This window comes from Scophthalmus maximus, chromosome 5 (genome assembly GCF_022379125.1).
Source record: "Scophthalmus maximus strain ysfricsl-2021 chromosome 5, ASM2237912v1, whole genome shotgun sequence".
Classification (NCBI taxonomy): domain Eukaryota; kingdom Metazoa; phylum Chordata; class Actinopteri; order Pleuronectiformes; family Scophthalmidae; genus Scophthalmus; species Scophthalmus maximus.
In genome coordinates, this window is record NC_061519.1 from 16,861,841 (window position 1) to 16,879,927 (window position 18,087).

Here is an 18,087-nt window from a genome sequence, read left to right on the forward strand (position 1 = left end):
TTTTGGCTTCCCCATTTAGATTTAATAGACTACTTATTTTCTGCTACTAGCAAGGCATTCATAACAGTATAATAGAGGATATATAAATCAGACAACATTTAAAACAAGTGTCAGTTTATGCCAAATGTCTTAATACACAAGAATGTCATCTGCATAGACATCAATTTTATTCAGAGAGACCACCACTACACATTCCTTTACGTCCTTGTAAAGCCTCATAGCCACTGTCAGCAGCTCAAACAAACTCACAAATAGAATGGGCTGAGCGGACAGTTCCGTCAAGTACCTTTGGAGAGAGCAAAAGCCGTTAAACTGACATTTTAAACCGACAACCGATTTTGTTTTAATGTATGATCTTTAGTCAATACCTTCTCAGAGATGATGCTGTAATTTTTAAAAAAAAAGCACTCCCAAGACCGCAGACCCAAGCCACGACTGAGCAATCCCCCACATATGCCATTTCAGTAAATGTGATTTGTTTTAATGAAGAAGTTTTAAGATATGGTCTTAGATCCAAGTTTTCCACAATTGAACATTGGTGAAGAATACTTTAAGGAATGCCTGGACCCAGGTCTCTACCAAAATTTAAATTCCCCATTACCATGTTCATCTATGAAAAAAATGTTCATGCAAATCAGTTAATAACTTTGAGTAATCCTGCTAAAAGACAAATCACACAACCTCTTTGGCCGGGAGAATAAGATACTTTGACCAGGTCACACCTAACCAGAGATAAACAATACGGCATCAAATGGTTTTATGCAACAGCTGGAAAACATGGTACCTTTAGTAGCAAACGAGGTTCCAGAAGTTCAAACTGACATGTTTCAGTCTACAACAATGACTGCAAATTAAGTTAATTTTCAATAAACTTTATTTTGTCCCATTCTCCCCCAAATACATTACATACAAAAGGTGATCAGAACTCCTTGTGTCAAGACCATAACATTTACACAATAAATAAAAAAAAAAATGTATAAATAAAAAATAAATAAACAGGACATTATGTGCCAAAAAATAAAGACTCTCTGAATTGGCAGATGGCTTTCACAATGTTGGGTTTTTTGAAAACACGTAGGCAATACTTGCATTCCACGTCACAGTTTTTAGGATACAACTCTGGGTCGAGAAAGCAATGTAAACCGATAAGGATTACAGTACAGTACAACAGAGTACAATGTCTTCTTTTTTTCCATAGTAGATATTACTGGGGTATATACTTATGATAACAGTTGTTCTAAAAGCTTATACCAGGTAGTGAGAGTGTAGTGCTAGTGGATTTACTTTTAAACTTGAATCAAAGTACAAAAGTAAATCCCATTGTAAACCCCATCTCAAATCTTGTTCGCATCCAGCATGACATTCACAAAGGGTTGTTATTGCACTAAACAGACATCCCTCAAAAAAGGCACTTTTATCCCCCTCCCCCATCCTCTTATTCCAATAGTTTTGATTACCAGCACACAAACACACTCACCTACTGTATGTGAATTTAAAACAATTATTTTAAAAACCAACAAAGAAAATGCCTTTTGGTATCTAGTTAAAAACAAATAAAATGTAAAGAAGTGGTAGTAAAAGCTTTTGCTTTCCAGATGAATTTACAAAGGAAAAAAAAAAGTGCAAAATTGTGTTGCTCCCATAGCCCCTTTAATACGCTGTGTACCACATCAGTGAAATTTGTCTGCATAACTTTCTAACAAAATGACAAAAGTGATGTTGGAGCAGAAGAAGCAGAGACTCTCCAAACATTATCATCATCATCAAATAAGGCCAGGAATGTTATTTGTGCATGTGAGGTCAAGATCGTAGTGTGATCCTATAGCTGGCTCATATTTGTTTAAAAAGGAGGGGGACAATGAATGTGTGCACCATAGTCCAAAGAGGCCAGAAACCAACTGAGGGTAGGAGGGTCTCTCTCGCCCCCTAATCAAACAACACTTCTTCCCAAAGCATCCCTGCTGTAAGATCACAGGTCCCGTGCAAGTCAACGGCAAAAATTACCTTGCTGCTAAAACACTTTTGGAAAAATGGAGCCTGAAAGCATTCCAGCTGCAAGATGATCCTTGCAAGCAAATGGGACAGTTTTAGTGTTAAGATACCTTTGAGGAAACCATGCCTTGGTTATTGGCGATCAGGGGAAGCTGAAAGCTGCAGGGTTGGGTGGTGGCTTTTAAGGATCCAGCCAAAAAGCAGTGGTTTCGAGTGAGTGAAGGTAATCGCTAGTTTGGGTTTTCATTTAGGCATCTGCCCATGAGGAATCAGTCATTTCAGGCCATTTAAGAGTCTTATTTTAAGGTATACCTTCCAGGTGGATACCTTTGAGGCATAAGCTGTACAGGCACAAACCCTTGAGGCAGATGCTGCATTTGGGCAACTTCCTGACTGCTTGATCTTCATCAAGGTCAATCACTTTGATAATCAGCAGACTATGCACTGGTTCTAGACGAGAAGATTGCTCAGAGGAGTGGAGCAGCCTTCCATCCATCAACAGCATTGCCTTGAGAAATTGCATCAACCAGTCAGGGTGCCCAAGAATAGTCGTCAACCAGTCGGGTTCCCTCTAAGGCGTCTGACGCTCAGGCAGCCCGGAAGGCACAGAGCTACGCTCTCAGGCATCAGCATGGTGTTGAAGCAGCTGCACCACATAGCGGAGTCGGTGCCGTAGCTCAGGGGTGCAGCCCATCTCATTCAGCATGCTGAGGAGGTAAGTGTAGGAGACGCGTTCCCGGCTGATGTAGGTGAGTAAGTAGGAGTCATCGGATGACTTGCACAGTATGATCTTGGTGTGGTCTGTGTAGAAGTTCACCTGGAAGGATTGAGAACAGCATGAATTTAAGAAAAAGGAGGGTCACACTAACACAATTTCTACAAAAAATGGCAAATCGTGTTTACAGTTTTGTTTTTTTAAATAGATTGAACTAGGGTTCTAAATATAGAGTTGAGTAATGTCAAACCTGTAGAGTGCCGTTGTTGAAGAGCATAACAAGAGCGTGGTCAGTCTTCACCCACTGGAGCAGCAGAGGAGGAGCAGCTGAGACCTGTTCCTCACAATGCAGATCTCCACCCTGAGGAAGTCAGAAAGGATTTGGTTTGGGTCATTAGGTCAGGTTGAATATTCATCTAATTGCTTTGAAAATCAAAAGAAAGTTAATTTTGAAATATTTCTCTTTGCACTCGTCAACCTTTAAAATATAAACCTATATAATCATCATGTAGTATTTGACTAAACAAACTAATGACTGTAGCCCATTAGCTAAACAGTCCTTTCCTCATACCTCCATGAGGTTCTCTTCCATGTAGTTGGCCATTAGCTCCACTATTTGTTTCTGGCTGCGAAGCTGCTCAGGTAATGAGTTGGCCGCAAAACTGAAGTGTTTGTTGTTGGTCAAGCAGTAGTGAACCGTCCTGTTTGGAAGGAGACAAAACACATTATTGAAAAAAAGATCGTTTGATGGAAGACAAATTTTGAAATTTTAAATGACTCAAATTCCTAGTCATTTATAATATTAAAAAGGCCAATGCACGACTTAAATGTTTACATGACCCCTACTTTATTGAAAAAAAAAAATACTTACTTGCGTTGGTCACAAAGACTAAGATGTGTTCCTTCATTGAAGAGTACACCGATACTTTGGTTCGACAGCTGGTAGCCAAAACCATATTTGTTTGAGTAGTCGACCCATTTAGTAACCCACAGGAAGGACTGTGGTCTGGACAAACATGGTGGATTTCTGGTGGCTGGAGAGAGAGAGAAAAAAAGAATTAGACATGGACTGTGTTACAATTTCATAGCACATAATAGTCAGCATTTTACAAATTAATTATATTAGGAAAGCTAGGTGTCAGTAGTTATTCAGATGATTTGAAAGATATTGCTGAGGCATTTGTTTACATTTGCATGATTCTGCATCACTTAATTTTATGCTACAGAAAAGATGGGGTGGTTCATGTCATAAGACTGAACCGTCGCAATACAGTGTGCCTATTGGTGTCCTGAGGCCCAATTCAACATGCAGTTTGTAAAGTTCTACTCGACACATCAGATTCAACTTGCCAAACTTTATTGCGCAGTGGGCCAAAAGTACTCTTTCTGCTTTGCTCTATCTTACCTGCAGGCATAGTGGCCAGGCAGCTTTTGAGAACTTTCATTGACGATTCCGCAACAGCTGCGGGGGTCAGGACATCTTCGCATGCTGGAGAGAAAACAAGCAAAACTTGAAATATGAATACAAAAAAAAAAAAGACTATATATGATAATCTGCTGGGGGACTGAGACCAGTACAGAAACTTACGCTCAGTGCTGCTGGCCATAGTGCCCTTGAAGGAGCGGGAGATTGATTTCCTGGATTCCTCCTCCGCAGGAGTCTGTTCCAGAGGCACAGGGCTGACCAGCTGACCAGTGGGAGAGGCCACCTGAGCAGCAAAAAGAAACAGGATCCAACACATTAATGAAACCAAACTGCATGTAAAGGCAGAGGACAGAAAAAAAAAAAATTACAGGTAACCACATAATTAATAATAAACGCAAGAGAAAGTTTTAAAGTGTGTGGATCTAAACAAAGACTTGGCAACAAAGCTGCAACTTCGATATGATTCTTCGTTTTCTAAATGCCATGTAACCACAGACCTGTGTTTCAATAATCTGTCAGTAACCTGTCTGTTATCAAGGTGACAGAAATATTCGCTCCAGAGAGCAAACAACGCAGTTCCCATTGACCTACATAAACAACGACCTGACCGGCCTGATTATTAGGGAGGGGCCTAAATGAGCTTCCTGCTGTTGTGGCACTTAGTCTTGGCTCCGGTTGTGAATCTGAATTTTTTTTTAAATTAATATGTCGAGGGTTAGTCTGCAGCCGGGAACAAAGCAGAAGTACGCAAAACAGTTTCCGCACACATTATGCAACAGAAAATGGCCTAAATGTTAGATTTTTTTTCCATTGAACAGCTACAACCAATACAACAGGTTGCGCTACATTTGACAAGCTGAAGGACTTCTGGGACAATATGGCATCTTACACTGCAATCTCAGTGGAACATAGTTTAAGGGCCACGAAAACAAACTTGAATGAACAATAATAATCTATATCTCAAAATCGAACAGTGTTTCCATTGCAGTTACATTTAGAGGTTTTTAACTGTTTACATGAACATGCTGTCAAGGTTAGAGGATTACTTCAAGCCATAAGAGATTATAGCTGTTGTGGGGGTTTAGTCAGAGCTGTGCTCACCCCATTTTTAACCTGACCAACTTATTTTTTTTGTAGGGGGAAAAAAATTACCTCATTGGGTCCCACTGTCTTGTAACTGATCTGGCGGCTGATTGAACATTTAACGATGCCGGACACCAGCTTGGAAATGTCTTTGTCATCTTTTTCATCGCATGGAATCTTCTCCGCTGAGGAGAAAAAAAGAACAAAAACTTGTATTCACAAATATGTTCAAGGAAGGGAACAGTTTCATATCTCAGTCGAACTTGAAGTGCTTCAAGGAAATCTAAAACTGAGAGCCATCTGGTTGTTAAAATTTCTCTTTTTTAAATGGTTCTCGGGAGAAAACTGCATTGACAAGATAACCAACCTGCACAGTTACTTCTACAAGAAGACAAATATGTAACTAACCAGATTATTTGCTAAACGGATGACCTGGTACTCTACTGTGTCAGTCACTTGATTGCTGCTGCTTACCTTTTGCTTTCTTCTTGCCAAAGAAGCTCTTGGCCATTTTAGCAAAGAATTTCTTGGCAGGGCTGGGGGGGTGGAGCTCTGGCACCATCACACAGCTGCTGGGAGGAAGCTTATCAGGAGTGAAACCCTAGAGGAAGAAGAAGCAGCGAGCGAAAAACAAAAAAAGGTGAAAAAGATGCAAGAGGGACGTAGGAGGCGTACAGCTCATTCTCAGTGAGCACAATAATCCATCAGTGAAGAGATATTCTGATCTAGCTTGAACTTCTGAGCATCATTTTCCTACTCCCTATACAAGCGTCATCGTTTGATTGTTTTAATTAAACTGACAATTAGTTTGACATACTTTGGTGAAGAATTCGTGGTTGAGGATTTGATCGAGTGAGAGTCTGTCGTTGGGGTTTTTCTGCAGGATGCCCGAGATGAGTTTCTGTGCTGCAGGGGAAAGCGTGGAGGGCAGGCTGTACCGAACTTCCTTTATACACTTGTACGTTTCCTTCAGGTCAAGAGTCTCAAAAGGAGGGTTGCCACACATCAGCGTGTACCTGAATAGCAGAAACCATGGCAACCATTGGTCAAAAGAAGAGACAAAACTAATGATTCAGACCAAAAATGCCTCATTCTCACTCTGAGATGTGATAAAGATACAATCAAAAGAATGAAGCTCAAAAATATGCAAATGTCACATGACTGGAGAAGGCAAACAGCTCTGGGTTAAATCAGGAAAAAAAAAATACTCACATGACACATCCAAGAGACCAAACATCAGACTCTGTGCCGTGGCCCTGTCTGTTGAGCACCTCGGGGGCCAAATAGTTGGGAGTCCCACAAATTGTTCTGGGAAAAACAAGCATGAGAGAACCGTATCATTATTCAGTCCATTCTTTGTCTGGTAGATGCATACTGCAGATAAGGGGGTAATGGTTAAAGCATTTCCCTGTCACAGCTATTCTTCTGGTATTCCACAGGAAGGTGTCAAACCGGTATTGAAACTCTGCTCTAAGCGCAACATTCAACTGCCACTTGGAAACCGGTTCAGTTAGGTACTTACAGAGGGGTTAAAAGGTGGGAGGAAGAAGGTGCTTAGTAACTGACGTAATGATTTTAGGTCAATGTGCATTTGCAACTCTCAAAAAAGACTAATGTTCAAGATAAACCCTTATCATATGGATAACTTAAAAAGAAAAGGCCAGGGCCATTAGGGCAAAATCGTTGCCATAGCCATTCATTGTTTTCATATACAATTTTCTCCTAAAAGTTTGTGGGTTATCTCCCTTTAAATAACATCATATAAAATAAATAGAAACTAACTTTTTCCTCTGTTCGGCTGTCTCCAGCTTAGCAGCGAGGCCAAAGTCTCCCAGCCGCAGTTCCATGTTCTCATTGACAAAGAAATTGCCTATAAAAAAAAAAAAAGGAGACAAAAACATTTGTCCAGTCAGCATTCCACAGATAACATGTGCCTGCGCAAAGTCACAGCAGATTCCTGGCATGCCTGCGTGTGTGCGTATACCCCGTGTTCCCAGTCGTATGGTCACATACCTAGTTTGAGATCTCTGTGCAGGATGCCTCTGCTGTGGAGATACTTGAGGCCGGATATGATCTGTCTGAGGTAATATCGCACTTCTGGCTCTGTGAGTGTGTGTCTGGCCTTCCAAATGTGTGCTAGGGACTGCAGAGACAAAGCAATGAGCAAACTGTCAACGCCACATCCATCAGTGGGACTGAACAACACTGCTGCACACACAGTCACTCTCACACACACACACACACACACACACACTCCGCAGTAGCACAGAAATGAGGCGCCGCCATGAATCAGGTGGTTTGCCTGGGACTCTGTGGCCATAATACTTGACTGTTAAAATGTGAAGGCATGATTACATTGTTTGGTTTCTATCGCGCCACTGCAGAGGAATACAAGCTGTAAACTGTAGGCGAATGCAAAACACATGCACGAGGAGGATCACACACGCAGACTGTTCTGGAAGACCGACTCACCTTCCGACTGCAGAGCTCGAGGAATATGTAGATGTTGTCTTTGTCTTCAAAGTGATGGGAGAATTTCACCACGTGCTTGTGCGACAGGGTTTTGTGCAGCTCGATCTCATTCGTAATCTGTCGAGAAAAACATGACACATCTGATTAGTTTGTGAGCTCATTTCCAGCCCGGACACAATGTTTTGAAGTCGGGTAATGCAGCGTGTGCTCTCTCTGCAAGAAAACACAGACAAACAAAACGAGCTTGACCGTGTACCTTGTCCCTCTGGTGTGGTTTGGACACCCTGCTCTGTGGGATCACCTTCACGGCATACATTTTGTTGGTGGTGAGGTCTGTCATCTCGTAGCACCGAGCGAAGCCACCCTTGGGAGGAGGGAGACAAACATGATGCACAGTTAAAAAAAAAAAAAGCAGCAGGTTGAAATCCTGCAATGGCCATAAATAATCTGCCTCAAAAGGAAAGTCAACAATGACTTGGCCAATTCTTGATGTGGAGAAAAGGGATCAGTTTAGGCAAATGTGCAATCCAGGATCAAACATGATACCAAAAAAGGAAAAAGGGGTTAGGCTCAACTCTAATCGGGTGAATCATTTCGTAATCAGCATATTGCGATATGCGTGGAAAACCGACACTCGACTCCAGGCATCCTGTTGCCTGCTCTCTATTCGTGCATTTTGCAGATGCAATCGAGAGTAACATGGGCTTGAGGACAGACGGGGGGAGGCAGACCAGGCTGCTGCATTCATTAACCGTGAAATTGACGGAGACGTTTCCAGCTCTGCGGCAGGCAGCAGGCGAGCGAGCCGGAGAGAGAGAGAGAGAGGAGGGCGACCTGGCTGGTTGCCCGACGCAGCGTATCGATGACGAGCAACATGTTGCTACGGTCTCTCCGTTCATACGGCGCACACACGGTGTCGAGAAGGACACGGCAGCGGGGCAACTTTTGAGGGGGAGAGGGGGACGAGAGCCTGGTCAGACAGCTGCGCGACTCCGAGGGGACATTTACACACGAGGTGCTTGTGGATAAGAACTCTTTTATTTATTTTTTTTATCGGAGGCTGCCCAAACATGTGTGCGCCCCCGGAGCTCGGGCACACCTTGCGCCTGATTCATCCAATGACGCGCAGCGCTGGGGGGGGCGATTGGTCACATCCACCACGAGGTCGTTTCCCTAAACCCCGCATTGGTAACACACCTGGGAAACGGCCGGTGACGGTTGTTTAACCGCCGACAGCTTCCGTTATCAATCTTAAAACGGCGACTCGTTCATTCTACATCCATCTGTCGCCTCGGACGAAACGCCTCAAAAAGCATTTAAAAAAAGAGGAGAGGAGGCGAGTCAAATGAAGTGAGGGAGAAGCAGTGTAAACCTTCGTACCTTTCCCAGCAGCTTCCCTTTACTGTACGATCGCCCCGTCTTGGAGTCGGTCACCACCTGGGCCAGCTCCGGTTTGGTTTGCTCGGGTTTATTCCTGCCGGCTTTCGCCGCCGGGGCGGCGGACTGTTGGGGTCCGCGCTCCGGAGCGGGCTTGAATAAATCCGCATTCATGGCGTGGCACGAGAGGCGCTGCGCCGCGGTGAAACAGCCGGTATCCATCGAAAACACAGCGGCGACCGTACGTGTAATATCCCCCTTGGCTCGTGTGTGTGCGTGTGTTTGTTCCAGCAGTTGGCCGAGACTCGCGTGCGTAAAGGTGCGTCCGCCTCCTCCGACTGTCTCCGTGTGGCGTGTCGGGACTCGGCTCTCTCCGGCTATATAGGCGAGCGGCGACGTCACGGAGCCGAGGGGGGCGGGGTCATGCGGCGCACTGGTGGGGAAAGTCCAGACGACTCCACTCAGACAGGAGTCTTAATCAAAACATGATCCGGAATGTAAGAACATATATGAATAAAGCAGCTCATGGAAAAAAAGAAAAGGGGGGGGGGGGTCGATGTCACTCGGGGTGACGCAGCTTGTGGCTGTGATCCGCGCAGCAGGTTAACAGTGTCTGTCGTCTAACATCTGAAGACCCACCGTTCTAATGAAACGTGAACGTGTCAGCGCTGAAGGGGGAACCAAAAGCTTTATTCTGAAAATCCCATTGACTTCTTCTCCTGGGACAAGCCGGAGCTCCTAACTTGTGCTCGTTCATTATTTAAGGGGCTGTGTTAACAATTGCAAGCTTGCAAATGAATATCTGAGCCAGGAGAATTTTAGTGTTAAATGTTTTTAACACAACTGTTTCAGTTGGTCCCACGTGCTGCCCATGACACCAGTGAGCACATGGCTGACACTGAATGGTTGACTCTGATGCACCAGTAATCAGTTCTGCCTTCCAGTTTAGATAAATATTATATTATTAATACATATTTTTTTTCTGAAGCCCTACAAAATAAAAGGGGATGGATTTCCCCTGTGTTGAAATGTGAACCACCGATCACAGCTGCCACCTGGTGGACAAAATCCCATGTGGCCTGATATAGCCTACATGCAGAGATAAACAACCATTCACTCTCACATTCACACCCATGGCCAATTTAGAGTCTTCAATTTACCTAACCCCATTCTGCATGTCTTTGGACTGTGGGAGGAAGCTGGAGAACCCGGGGAGAACCCACGAAGAGAACATGCAAACCCTACACAGAAAAGCCATGGTTGGTTTGAACCGGGAACAATTGAAATTTCCACTGTGTCACAAACAGTCATCCATGTGACTGTAAACAGTTACCTTTTTGGCCAAAGAGGATCTAGGATTGTTTTAAGTATTCAGGATAAGGTTACTCAAAAAAAATAAAATAAATCCAGATTTAGGAAGTTTTAACAAAGCTTATGAAGTCTTAAAATAAAGCACATTTCAATTGACAGTTGTGTCTCTGTGAAGACTTCACAAAATATCCACATTGTGAAAATGTGAGGTGTGGTTTGATAAACTGAAGAAAATCTAATCTGACATCAAAATGAAAAGGACAAATGGAGACAAAGAGGTCTCAGTTCAAAAGTTGTATTTGTTTGAGAACTGCATCAACAACCTGAGGGCGGGCAACAACACGTGTAACACGATGACAACAGCCAAAGAAAAATATGATTAGAATTGGTGTTTTTTTAACATATTCACAAACCTTTGAAGGAAAATCACAACGTGAACAGTTGAAGCATGAATGGAAAATCGAAGTAGGAAACGGTCCATAACTATAAGAAGGCAACAGATATATTAGGGAATTAAAGAGAATGGTTGAGAGCATTAGACTGGGTAAGAGGAGTGAAAATAAACACACTGTAATGCAAATTATTAAACTGGATGGTGAAATGCAGATATGACGACACAGTCTGAGGAGCCCCCTGGTTGTCTTCATTTAAGGAATGTGAGTGTGACTTTGGCAAATGTACACCTGAAAACATCCTAAAATATCAGTTTAGCTTAGCTGCAAGAATGTGCACGGGAAGATTATTAACAAGTCCCTTTACAGAACACGTCAGACATTTTTCAATTACCTCAGTCCAATTCAAATCATGTACTAGTGACAGACATTTATATTGTCTACTTTACAGACGACATGATGAACAGGTGTGAATTCTTGCCGTTTTAGTGCTTGACACCTTATTTATGAGCTCTATACCAAATTTCTATATATAGTGGAAATGTAATCTATATACTAGGACTTCACTTTTAATATTCAAGTCGTGTCCACTGCAGCCCTGGAAGATCGCACTTATTTTTGCTTGGGAAAAAGCAGTGAGTGCAATTTAGATGTCCATCATGTCTTCCCCTCGGATTTTCTTCTCCTGGGACTCTGACCAGGCTTTGTTGATGGTTCTCTTCATCTCGTCGTCGCCCTCTGAATATATCTTCTTCAGCATGCTCATCAGGCCATCGCTGGGGTCTGCATTCGCTTCCACGTTGGGTTTCCTGTTGAGTATATATAGATTGTTTGGATTATATTCCAATTTTTATGTGTGCACCCAAGCAATATTTATTCCCTGCCCGACACACAAGAGTGTTTGAGTGCGGATGTGAAAATCAGCATAGATCCAAATGGATAGAATGTGGTTGTTGAGTTTATTCTTCATGTAACTGCATACAGCTGTTGTGCAATACATTTTATGAATTTACAAATTTTAGCATGCAGTGGATTTAACCTAAATTAAGAATTCAGATTAATTCAAAAGACTAGAACTAAAACACCATGTTGGGGTTTTTTAAACTTACTCTTTGTCTTTAGACTGCTTTTCCGCCTTTGTTAGGTACTCCCACTTCTTTGTTGTCTGCTTTTTGCACATGACCAGGACCATGTCTGTTTTTATCTGTTGCAGGGAGGAAACGTTGTTACAGGCCTTTCAGAGATATAAAGACACCCAAATACTCTCTTCAGGAATGGGATCAAACAGAAAAGGAACACAGAGCCTGCATTCAGATGGAGAACAAGATGACCATCTTGATTTAATCTGGTCAGCACTTTGGATGTTAAGATATTGTCAACCTTCTGCCCTCTGGTGGCTGTTTTTTAAATGAACCACATCCGACCGTGTGTGCGTGCGTGTTGAGATTGCAAAAAAATTGAATATGCGAGAAGATGTGACAGGACAACAGACATCCGAAATTATTCTAAGATGTCTTTATTAAAAATATTGTCGTGGATCTGCTTTTTTTCACCTTTTTGTCGCTCTCCTTTTCATCGATGGGATATAACAGATTGAGAACTGTCATCTGATGGTTTTTCCCACCTAGATCCTTTACCAGAATAGAAAATGACCTGCAGCAGAAAGAATTAGCAAATACAATTTTATGAGAATATATGATGAATGATAAAGCACATATTGGTAGATACCTATATAAGTATATATACATGCTGGTTATAACCTTACCTGTCTGTAAAGCTGACCTCCACATTTTCTGATGGAAGTTTGTGCACATCCTTCAGCGTAAGGTAAATTTTGACATATTTCTCCGACTGGTCCCAAGCTGCATAGAATTGTGAACACATTTTAAATACTTTTTGAGCTCTCGCCCTCTCTCTCCCTCTCTCACACAGAGGGAAAAAATGGCACCGTACCATAGTTGGTGATCTTGACTGTGTACGCTGCTTTAGAGGCTGCAGACGGGTCCGCTTGTCTCCGGGCCTGTTGCTCCTTTTGTTGTCGTTTGACCGCAAGCTCCTTCTCCACCTTCTTCTGCTCCTGTTTCAGCAGTTCCTGCACTCGTTTCTGCTCGGATTTGCCCAAGAGCGACCCCAGCTCCAGCAGGTCTGCCTCCAACTGGTTGATCTGCAATTGGGGAAAAGCATTAGACAGTTGCCAGTTTTGACTTCCTAAAGAAAGTTAATCATGAGCTATGGTCTCCACAGTCACCAGATCTCAACTCAACTGAACAACTATGGAATGTTTTGGACATACCCGCTCTACAGTCTCCACCACTACTATCAAAACACCAGACGTGGGACTATCTTCTGCAAGACTGATGTTCATTCATTTAACACGTGTCGGTGACTTGCGGCGTAAATGCCAACAAGCAATGCTGCATGCATACAAGTGTCTCTTATGCACTTATAACTAACACACTTTATTTGTCAACAGTTTGTGGGATTATTGCCTCCTTGAAGTTGACGCACTTGAAATAAATCGATGCCCCCGATACTACGCACGAGGGAAGCCCGGGTAGTTAGATCATATCATATCATCGTAGCGATCATAAGTTACCATAAAGTGTCTCTCATGCATGGATATGCGATTTACACGTGGACCTCATCGCATACTAGTTAAGCCACGAATGATCTGGAATCGCCTCACTTTCATGTCCACGCCACGATGCACGATAAACAACGAGCTTCGACGCCAGTCAACACGAGTGGGTGCTAGCATGATACGTTGTTAGAATGTTCTGGTAAACACCACTCCAAAGCTAGCTGTGTGCTAGCTGCTGTTAGCTAGCTAGCTAGCTAACAGACACCATGTTATGTTATCGTCTCTGGTGAATCCGCGCTCAAATCAAGTTTTTTAGTTTTCATTTCATTTGAATGACATACTTCCTGAGACTACAATGACGTATTTGACTTTGCCCCCGGTTGGCGGTTGCTAGCTATCTAGTCAAGTTAATGCGTGACGTTGATAATATAACACAGATTCGACCAACTCAGCTTTTACAATGCAAACCACGGTGCTGTTTCTGTCACTGTAATGGAGCTACATAAAAAAAAAAGTTTTTTTACCTGTTCAGTTAGATCCATTTCAGCTTCCTTCAGTTATATTAGCTTGGTACAGAAATGTTTCTTCCCTCCTCTGCCTGCAGCGCCGCCTTCTTCGCCGCCTTCTTCTTCTTCTTCTTCTTCTTCTTCTTGACTATTAGTGTTCGAAAAACTAGTGTCCGAGCGCACGGCCGCCATCTACTGGACCGACGTTGTAACATAATAACAAGCATTAATCTGCCTAATGAAAAAGATTTGTATTATGCCTTTCAGACTGACCATTTAAACATAGTTAGGACAGTTAATGAGTTTTGCTGCCAGTTAGCTTTCCCAAACTTTAAACCAAGACCAACCAGATAAAGCCGCAATGTGAGGGTCATTGAAATAATATAAAATAATATTTGACTTTTTCTATACCGTAGGTATTATAAGATATTGCACTATTACAAGACAAACAGCTTTCATTTTAGGTGATGCCTTGGTTAGTCAACACTTTCAAATGGTATTTTTACCAAAAATATTACTAATATTTCTAACCTCTGTATCCACTTGTACATTCTAAGATAAAGACAAATGTGGTAAAAGCTTAGTAATGTGCAACAGTATTTATTCACCCATTTCAGAGTACAGTAAGTTATAAGGACATCTGCTCCTCTGAGAAGTCATATGATAATTTTCTCTTCAAATATAATGTTTTGTCATTTTTCATATTTAGAAGAGTCATAGGGGAACAAACAATCAATCTACAGAAATGACATATTCACGTCCTCTTCAGCATCTTACAAAATACTGAAAACATGCTGCAGTAATCTCACAGGATTCACTTTAAACATGAACACCTTCCAGGCTTTGCTGGGTGGTGGTTGAACTGTTTTATTATGGTCAATACCTCTTAAGACTCCAGATAATAAAAGTCCAAATCAAGTCAGTATCGAATGCTGATGTCCTGCGGGTTTTTTTTTATGATCCAGTCTGAACGTACTGTCCAATGGCTCCCGGGTCACCACCTTGCCCTCAGAACCCCAGACATCTGGTTGTGATCCGCTAGATCACGGAAGACAATCCGGCTGAGTCGCCACCTCCGCTTCACTCCACGTGGTCGGGAAGTCAACACACACCTGTTGCGTATTCTCACAGGGCAGCTGTCTCTGGGCAGTGCTGCGATTTCTTTATCTGCCACCTCCTGCAAAGGTTTTAAAACAGAAATGAGTAATTTTTTTATATTTCAAATTATTTGGAATAATTTTTGATGTTGGTTTGCAGTCCAACAATGACCACAAAAGACACATAGTTGTGGCAATTAACACAACTCAGCTATTTCAAGATGCAGGGTACACTTCTTTTTCTGTCTTCAATTGACCAACTGCAGCAAAATTATGGGGGATTTCATGTCACATTAGCATTGGGGTATAGTTAAAAAAAATTTCAATAGGAAAGTATCCTTATTAAATTATTTATTGTGCACAAATGTTCCAGATGTAACAAAGCCCAGGTGTGGTTTGTAACATAATGGAAAAAAAACACCAACAACTATATAGCCATTTGAAAGTAGCATTAAAATAAATTGACAAAGAAGTCTTAATAAATTATCTCAACATACTTACAAACATATTGTCTCATAGCATAAACAACATGTTTGGTAGGTCACTCGTACAAGTAGAGATATAAATATCGCTGTCTACCTGAAGCTCTTTGGGTAGAATGGTGTTCTTCCTCAGTGCATTGATCCGCAGCCTCTCATCAGCAAAGTCAAAGGCCATCTGCCTTCTCTTGACGTCCCTCAGCATCCTCCAGTTAACATAGTAACCCCTCACTTGCTCCAGCGTCCCCCAACAGCTCCTCAGGGCCTGCAACAGATGTTACAGCGGGTGAATAGTGTGAAAAGCTCAGAGTCAATGTCTAACAAGCTCTGTAATAGGGTGTTTTGTTTTGCCTTCCATTAAAGTGGAATGCATTTGCCTATGATGTCGAGTAATTCTCTAACAATGTCACAAAGGAGTTTATCCATTATATGTTTCATACACTGGGGTCATATAGTTAGTGGTGGTATTTACAATGGATTGAACCTCTGCATTTTTAATACTCTGTCCTGCTTATGTTAGTAAATAAGGAGGACAAATGAAACGAGAGGGCCTTCGCTGGTCTGCGCTCAGGCCTAATAAAGAAGACAACGTAATACAATGTATACCAGTCCAGAACCAATAACTATGACCTCTCACACATATGGCTGGATTTCCAACAAAGCAAATTGTACAGGTGATGAATAATAAAATGACAATGAGTGCAGACTGAGTGTGTGTGTGCGTGTCCCTATGCACTGGCATCTTCTGCTTCAGTCGATGAGTTGACTTTGACAGGAGACTGATGGGAGGAAGCCTCCAGGGAAGATGCCTGACAGTCACTGTTTGCTCCTCAATGCGTTTATAAGCGGCCACAGACACAAACCGTGACAAGCTTATAAACTTTGTGTCACGAATATTTGTGACACAAAGTTTATAACCCAGTCAGACTGTTCCGCTGCAGTCAGCTGTAAACGGACAGGTCTCAGTTTAATAATATCGAAGACTTCACTGAGCGTTAGCTGCGAAGCTAACGCCAGGAAGCTACAAAGACCACTGGCGCTGTCAGCGTTGATTTCTCTTTCCTTCTGTCACAGGTGTGCGACGCAACCTTGATCCAGAAACCACCTCAAAACATAAAATGCCAAGATATGAGGAGTAAGTTACCTGCTTAGGAGCGCAGACTGTGGAGTAAAGGGCAGTTAACCCTGAGCATGCTATCCTCTGGGCCGCCATGTTGGATTTGATTTGTTGTGCAAAACCACCAGGCGAGGAAACAGCGCCACCTGCCGACCTGGAGTGCGAAATGAAAACCGAGCCATGTGGATTCGTCTCTAAAAGTATTTTTTGGTGTTTTATTTCAGGACAAAAAACTGTAATAAACTAATTTAGACAAATCCTTTATTCGTACGGTTGAATTTATAAAAACTCCACCCATTTTCATATGCTACAATAATGAAATCCAACTCTGTATGAAGTACTGAAATGAATGAAATATCTCTATAAAACGCAACTATTAAAAACAATATTATTCTGTCAGTGATCCTATTTCATTTTTTATTTTTCAATTATTTTTTAATCTGTATTAAACTCTGTATAAATGTTTTCATATATTTTTTTGATGTAATATGTGGCGTTTGTTGTAGATGAATAGATATTTTGTCATTCTTTTGCATTATTACTGTAGAGTTTGTAAATATGTTGATGAATACAGAGAGAGAGAGAGAGAGAGAGAGAGAGAGAGAGAGAGAGATGGAAAAGGTAGAGAAAGTATATACACTATATTACATCCTGTCAAATTCTGCCATTTCATTCAATTAGGCGCTCTACTCCCTGATATTTCTTAGACTATTTGTCTTCAACAGTGTTGTGTCGAAATGTCACAAGTGATGAAAAGCATTGTTTTTCTAATGTTTTTCATAGTACATTGGGAGTTTGACCTCATGATGGCGCTATTGTCTCGCTGTATAAGTTCAATAACAAGCTGATGGCATCAGGTTAAGTGCAGAGCAGCATTTTTCTTTGATATTGGAGACCCACAAAACTGCACTCTCCTGGATAAAAGTTGGCATTCAGCAGCTGTTGTCTCAGCAGCAGAAGATGTGCCAACGTGCGACTTGGAAAAGTGATGAATGGTTTAGGATTTAGTTTTTTCAGAAAAAAAATCCCTTCAGCTGTAAAACTCCACTAACATGCTGAAGATACTTCATCAGTCCAAAACAGGGGAGCGGTACACACTTTGTGCAAATGTTGCAACAAACAGGTACAAGTGACTGTCATTAGTGATGATTGTGTTGACTGATTCACGTTTGGAAGGTATCAGTCTATGAGAAGTTACTGCTGCCTATGTTAATACCATCACAGGCCTGTGGCAACATCTGCCATCTTAAAACCAGCAGCGTGTGAACTTTGCTTCCCGTCTTCAGGACAGACTGACAACATAGAGATTCTGAGGGCAGGGCCTTATATTGAAGAGTGTGTGCCTATCTATCATTATCATCATCATGTCCAAGTAACTGAGCTGACCACAGGGGGACTCAAGTCAAGGTATAATAATATCTTGTGTTACAGGAAAGACTCTTAATACTTTCATAAATGTGGTATATTTTTTTATTTTTTTCCTTTTTATTTCATTAAATACACAAGCTGTTTTTACTTTTCCCAAAAGGAAACAATCAA

At 41.9% G+C, this 18,087-nt stretch overlaps 3 protein-coding genes across 4 annotated transcripts; all 3 read right to left on the reverse strand.

The window, feature by feature from the left end:
- Positions 1-856: 856 nt before the first annotated feature.
- On the reverse strand, positions 857-9,429 carry plk3 (polo-like kinase 3 (Drosophila)). Its single transcript, XM_035633495.2, has 15 exons — positions 9,069-9,429; positions 7,945-8,052; positions 7,689-7,805; positions 7,230-7,359; positions 6,999-7,086; positions 6,429-6,524; positions 6,034-6,232; positions 5,691-5,817; positions 5,286-5,401; positions 4,296-4,416; positions 4,113-4,196; positions 3,579-3,741; positions 3,279-3,408; positions 2,958-3,068; positions 857-2,809 (listed from the first exon to the last, which is right to left on the reverse strand). The coding sequence occupies exons 1-15, from the start codon at positions 9,285-9,287 to the stop codon at positions 2,612-2,614; spliced, it is 2,007 nt and encodes a 668-aa protein (XP_035489388.1). The 5' UTR covers positions 9,288-9,429; the 3' UTR covers positions 857-2,611.
- Positions 9,430-10,655: 1,226 nt separating this feature from the next.
- LOC118310511 (calcyclin binding protein) lies at positions 10,656-14,020 on the reverse strand. 2 transcript variants are annotated; one of them, XM_035633498.2, is made up of 6 exons: positions 13,874-14,020; positions 12,722-12,932; positions 12,534-12,630; positions 12,322-12,421; positions 11,878-11,972; positions 10,656-11,577 (listed from the first exon to the last, which is right to left on the reverse strand). In XM_035633498.2, exons 1-6 carry the CDS (start codon positions 13,889-13,891, stop codon positions 11,415-11,417), a joined length of 684 nt encoding a protein of 227 aa, XP_035489391.1. In that variant the 5' UTR covers positions 13,892-14,020; the 3' UTR covers positions 10,656-11,414. The 2 variants fall into 2 exon arrangements, with proteins under 2 accessions (XP_035489391.1, XP_035489390.1); XM_035633497.2 differs by lacking the exon at positions 13,874-14,020 and adding an exon at positions 13,365-13,640.
- Positions 14,021-14,439: 419 nt separating this feature from the next.
- mrps14 (mitochondrial ribosomal protein S14) lies at positions 14,440-16,693 on the reverse strand. Its single transcript, XM_035635544.2, has 3 exons — positions 16,576-16,693; positions 15,532-15,696; positions 14,440-15,032 (listed from the first exon to the last, which is right to left on the reverse strand). Exons 1-3 carry the CDS (start codon positions 16,642-16,644, stop codon positions 14,850-14,852), a joined length of 417 nt encoding a protein of 138 aa, XP_035491437.1. The 5' UTR covers positions 16,645-16,693; the 3' UTR covers positions 14,440-14,849.
- Positions 16,694-18,087: the final 1,394 nt, after the last annotated feature.